The sequence below is a fragment of the Phoca vitulina genome, unplaced genomic scaffold (assembly GCF_004348235.1).
Source record: "Phoca vitulina isolate PV1807 unplaced genomic scaffold, GSC_HSeal_1.0 scaffold121, whole genome shotgun sequence".
NCBI classification, from domain to species: domain Eukaryota; kingdom Metazoa; phylum Chordata; class Mammalia; order Carnivora; family Phocidae; genus Phoca; species Phoca vitulina.
This window is the reverse complement of record NW_022589824.1, coordinates 134,774-137,715: the sequence shown is the minus strand read 5'-3', so window position 1 is coordinate 137,715 and position 2,942 is coordinate 134,774. Positions and strand designations below refer to the sequence as shown.

Sequence of the window (2,942 nt, the reverse complement as noted above, 5' to 3'; positions counted from 1 at the left end):
GGGATGGAGGGGTGGAGGTGGGGGGCAGAGGTGGAGGGGGATGGAGGGGGGGGGGGAGGGGGCGGGGGTGGGGGAGGAATGAGCGCGGAGGGGAGGCTGCAGGCACCTTTCCCTCCCTGGGGCCTGGCTGGCACGGTGGAGGCAGGTCATTCCTTCCAGCCGTCCCACCCCAAGTGCCGAGGCCTCCTGCCCCAGCTCGCTGTGCACCTGCCCCCAGGTGATGAAGACCATGGGCCTGAACAACGCGGTGCACTGGGTGGCCTGGTTCATCACCGGCTTCGTGCAGCTCTCCATCTCTGTGACGGCACTCACGGCCATCCTCAAGTACGGCCAGGTCCTCATGCACAGCCACGTGCTCATCATCTGGCTCTTCCTGGCCGTCTATGCCGTGGCCACCATCATGTTTTGGTGAGCACCATGTGGCTGGCAGCGGGCTGGGAGGGAGCCTCGCTTGGGTCCTGGCAGAGTATCCCTTGCATTCACCCAGAAACCCGGACACACCCCAGGAGGGACGTCCCGGGAGGGCTTCGGGCTCTGCACCGAGGGCCGGGTGTGGCTGATGACCCGTGGCCCACCCCCCGCCCACCCCGCCCTAGCTTCCTGGTATCTGTGCTGTACTCCAAGGCCAAGCTGGCCTCGGCCTGTGGCGGCATCATCTACTTCCTGAGCTATGTGCCCTACATGTACGTGGCAATCCGCGAGGAGGTGGCCCACGACAAGATTACCGCCTTTGAGAAGTGCATTGCGGTGAGGGTCATGGGTAGTTGGGGTGGGGGTGGGGTGCAGCCTCCTTCCCCCACTGACACCACTGTTCCCTCAGTCCCTGATGTCCACAACGGCCTTCGGCCTGGGCTCCAAGTACTTTGCGCTGTACGAGGTGGCAGGCGTGGGCATCCAGTGGCACACGTTCAGCCAGTCTCCTGTAGAAGGCGACGACTTCAACCTGCTCCTGGCTGTCACCATGCTGATGGTGGATGCGGCCGTCTACGGCGTGCTCACGTGGTACATTGAGGCCGTGCACCCAGGTACCAGCTGACTCCGTGGAGGGGGAAAGGAGAGGGTGCGTGGCTCCCTGGGGTGGGTGGCGGGCACATGGCCCGGGCTGGACAGCAACCCCGGCCCTCGGTGAGCCTCCCTTGTGCTCCGCCCACCCCTAGGCATGTACGGGCTGCCCCGGCCCTGGTACTTCCCGCTGCAGAAGTCCTACTGGCTGGGCAGCGGGCGCGCGGAGGCCTGGGAGTGGAGCTGGCCGTGGGCACGTGCCCCCCGGCTCAGCGTCATGGAGGAGGACCAGGCCTGCGCTATGGAGAGCCGGCGCTTGGGTGAGGCGGGTGCCGGGGTGGTGGATGGGGCAGTCACTGGGTTTTGGGGGCCCCGGGCAGCCTTAGCTGACCCGCGCCCTGGTGCAGAGGAGATGCGGGGCATGGAGGAGGAGCCCACCCACCTGCCGCTGGTAGTTTGCGTGGACAAGCTCACCAAGGTCTACAAGAACGATAAGAAGCTGGCTTTAAACAGGCTGAGCCTGAACCTCTACGAGAACCAGGTGGTGTCCTTCCTGGGACACAACGGGGCTGGCAAGACAACTACCATGTGAGCGTCAGGGCAGAGCCCTCACCAAGCGGGCAGCAGGGCGGGCTCCCTGCAGGAGGTGGGGGTCGTGACCCTGCACGCCCGCCCAGGTCGATCCTCACTGGCTTGTTCCCGCCGACCTCGGGGTCGGCCACCATCTACGGGCACGACATCCGCACGGAGATGGACGAGATCCGCAAGAACCTGGGCATGTGTCCACAGCACAACGTACTCTTTGACCGGCTCACGGTGGAGGAGCACCTCTGGTTCTACTCGAGGCTCAAGAGCATGGCCCAGGAGGAGATCCGCAAGGAGATGGACAAGTGGGTGGGGTGGGGAGGGGGCCGAGGGGCTGGGGCAGGGCGGGCCCAGAGGCGACCCCAGCGTCGCTGGCTCCCAAGGTCCAGGCCCCACACGCCCGCTCCCACCCTGTGTGGCCCTCAGGATGATCGAGGACCTAGAGCTCTCCAATAAGCGTCACTCGCTGGTGCAGACGCTGTCGGGCGGCATGAAGCGCAAGCTCTCTGTGGCCATCGCCTTTGTGGGCGGCTCCCGCGCCATCATCCTGGACGAGCCCACCGCAGGCGTGGACCCTTATGCACGCCGAGCCATCTGGGACCTCATCCTGAAGTACAAGCCGGGTGAGCAGGGCGTGGGGCGGGTGTGGGTGGCCCCCACCTGGCCTACCCGGCCCAGCGCCCTGACCCCGATCCTGGGCTCCCCCAGGCCGCACCATCCTGCTGTCCACCCACCACATGGATGAGGCCGACCTGCTCGGGGATCGCATCGCCATTATCTCGCACGGGAAGCTCAAGTGCTGTGGCTCCCCACTCTTCCTCAAGGGTGCCTACGGGGACGGCTACCGGCTCACTCTGGTCAAGCGGCCTGCTGAGCCTGGGGACCCCCAAGGTCTGTGCAGAGGCTGCCTGAGCCGGCCTGGGGCCCCCCCTACCCCAGGACCCCTCCCCCAAGCCCAGTGAGCTTAAGTGGTGGCCCCCGCCACTGCCCCAGTGAGCCTAGTGCGCCTGCTCGGGCCTGGGGCTCCTCATGCCCCCTCTTGACCTGGCTGGGCCCCTGTAGAGAATCCCCCCTCCGGCAGCCCCTGAGTTGGGCTCCTCTGCATTCCCCTCCCTTCCTAGAGCCAGGGCTGCCAGCCAGCCCCCCAGGCCGCACCCAGCTGAGCAGCTGCTCAGAGCCCCAGGTCTCCCAGTTCATCCGCAAGCACGTGGCCTCCTGCCTGCTGGTCTCGGACACCAGCACAGAGCTCTCCTACATTCTGCCTAGCGAGGCCGCCAAGAAGGGGGCCTTCGAGCGTCTCTTCCAGGTGCGGGGTGGAGCGGGCTCAGGGGCGGGGGCCTCTCCCAGGCGCGGGG

At 66.7% G+C, this 2,942-nt stretch overlaps 1 protein-coding gene across 2 annotated transcripts in view; it reads left to right on the top strand.

Annotated features, from left to right (window-relative positions):
- ABCA2 (ATP binding cassette subfamily A member 2) overlaps window positions 1-2,942 on the top strand; it is a 21,427-nt gene that overhangs the window by 10,075 nt on the left and 8,410 nt on the right. For both annotated transcript variants that reach the window (XM_032398830.1, XM_032398829.1), the window contains 9 exons: window positions 218-408; window positions 597-747; window positions 821-1,025; window positions 1,158-1,322; window positions 1,410-1,590; window positions 1,680-1,892; window positions 2,014-2,210; window positions 2,296-2,478; window positions 2,709-2,893. In XM_032398830.1, the coding sequence (XP_032254721.1) occupies window positions 218-408; window positions 597-747; window positions 821-1,025; window positions 1,158-1,322; window positions 1,410-1,590; window positions 1,680-1,892; window positions 2,014-2,210; window positions 2,296-2,478; window positions 2,709-2,893 (1,671 nt within the window). The remainder of the gene's footprint in view (window positions 1-217; window positions 409-596; window positions 748-820; window positions 1,026-1,157; window positions 1,323-1,409; window positions 1,591-1,679; window positions 1,893-2,013; window positions 2,211-2,295; window positions 2,479-2,708; window positions 2,894-2,942) is intronic.